A 1,955-nucleotide genomic window follows, 5' to 3' on the forward strand; every position below is an offset into this window, starting at 1 on the left:
CTTATGCATCCCTCAAAGTCATAAAATTTTTGTCTGAAATTTTTTTTCATACCTTTTATACTTTTCAAGATATTTTGATACAAAGGTTAAAATGGGACATCCTGTATAAAGAATATAATTATGCTATAGGGACAATTTAATATATATAATTAACATTTTATTTGTGACACTTTCTAATTAAATGCTCATATATATATAATGAAATAAATATACAAATATAAAAAGCCCTAAATTTATATTAATTTTTAAGAACAGACATACATACACATGTCTCTATCTGGAATTTGTAAGTTATACAGCATAAAATGCTTGCTTATTACTGTTTGTCTTCTCCCAATGATGATAATCTTTCTTCATACATTTCAGCAAACTTACTGTCTGTATTCTTAATAGCTGCCAACAAAGAATTTTTCTCGTATTGCGACCAATTGCTACTCCACTCTCTGAAGAGCTTGACGCGACACTGAAACAAGCTAGGTGGCCTGTCAGATTCGCAACTCATCTTCTCTATTCCGGTCACCAATCCATTCACAAGTCCTGCAGGACCGCAATTCTCCAACAACACGCCCAAAAAATCATTTCGCTGCATCTCGGACCATTCTTGAAACCATTCTATCATGTAACGCAGTTGAGCCTCGTTTGACAACATAGTAGACATGTTCTCGCTTAAAAACAAAAATTTTAAAAGCTGTTAACTTTGGTAGAAACAAAATACATAAAATTTATCGTGAATGTTTTTATATTCACTTTAAAGATAAAAACAAAGATATATAAAATTTTTTTACCTCAAAATTTGGAAACGAGAACAGTTTTTAGAGAGTAATTATATTTCCTACACACATACTTAAATAGCCAAATAAATACAACTGCCAGCTTTCCATTTTTTGTTTATATCACGTTTTTGTAATCAGATGAATCAAACTAACAACAGTATTTAGCCCAAAGAATTATTCTTATTACCGTAAGAATAGAACCAGTACATAATATCGGGGAAAAGAATCACGCGAACGCTCTCGCTAGGTTATGAACGCCATTCTTGATAGACATGGCTAGACGATCTGAGAAATATGTAGCCCGAACAGAAATGGAAAAGTAATAGACTTGACATGTGTGCAACGGCAAATTACCGAGTTTCGTAGGTCTTGGCCAGGTTGTTCGCACCGCCACGTCCGTCGTCGTTTACTTAACAGTTAACGGCTATTGTTCTCACGCAGGAAACGCGTGTTATCGCGCTCTAGCCATTTGTCATCATGGGTACAGCGAATTCGATAAAAAATGACACGCTTTGGAATCATGCAGTTGGAACTGTTGGAAATGAGAACGTATCTATAAAATGACACTCGTGCGCTCTATTGAAGCATTAACAGTATAATATTTATTAATGGACTACACAATTTAGGAAGACAATTTGGATTTTTTGGGGTTAGCCCGCTCGTCTTCCTCCTCTTCCTTCTCTTCTTCTTCGACAGAGTCCGAGTCAATGTCCGAAGAGATCGATTGATTCATCTTCATTTCTGCCAAATTGCAAAAATCGAAGTGTACATAAATTATACAGGAGGCAAAAATTATTTACGATTACGTATACAATCGAGCTACTAAGCGTACCACCGGACACATCTCGCCGTTCAATGAGCGTGGTTAAAAAACAATTGATCTCCGACTGCATATTACGCAGATTCTGTATCAAAGTCTTCAGGTCGTCCCCATCAGATCGGACAGTTTCATGTTCATGAATACACTTTTCCTCGTCATATATTCTTACTCGTATGCCAGTAACATTCATTGCGTCTCGATGGATGTTTGAATTTGAATTTCACGTGCATAGTGCCTCCAGGGGTGCGTTCCAAAACTCGACTCTATCAACTCCGAGTACCTTTTATCCTTGTTCAACATTCGGTGAAGAACAAGGATAAATGATACTCGGAGTTGATAGAGTCGAGTTTTGGAACGCACCC

At 36.5% G+C, this 1,955-nt stretch overlaps 1 protein-coding gene across 1 annotated transcript; it reads right to left on the reverse strand.

The window, feature by feature from the left end:
- Positions 1–230: 230 nt before the first annotated feature.
- LOC108724279 (uncharacterized protein C14orf119) lies at positions 231–862 on the reverse strand. The gene is made up of 2 exons (XM_018450585.1): positions 786–862; positions 231–665 (listed from the first exon to the last, which is right to left on the reverse strand). Exon 2 carries the CDS (start codon positions 656–658, stop codon positions 317–319), a length of 342 nt encoding a protein of 113 aa, XP_018306087.1. The 5' UTR covers positions 659–665; positions 786–862; the 3' UTR covers positions 231–316.
- Positions 863–1,955: the final 1,093 nt, after the last annotated feature.

This window comes from Mycetomoellerius zeteki, unplaced genomic scaffold (assembly GCF_001594055.1).
Source record: "Mycetomoellerius zeteki isolate Tzet28-1 unplaced genomic scaffold, Tzet1.0 scaffold287, whole genome shotgun sequence".
Lineage (NCBI taxonomy): Eukaryota > Metazoa > Arthropoda > Insecta > Hymenoptera > Formicidae > Mycetomoellerius > Mycetomoellerius zeteki.

Coding starts and splice junctions, on each gene's coding strand:
- LOC108724279 (XM_018450585.1), bottom strand. CDS start 658: ATGTCTACTATGTTGTCAAACGAGGCTCAACTGCGTTACATGATAGAA.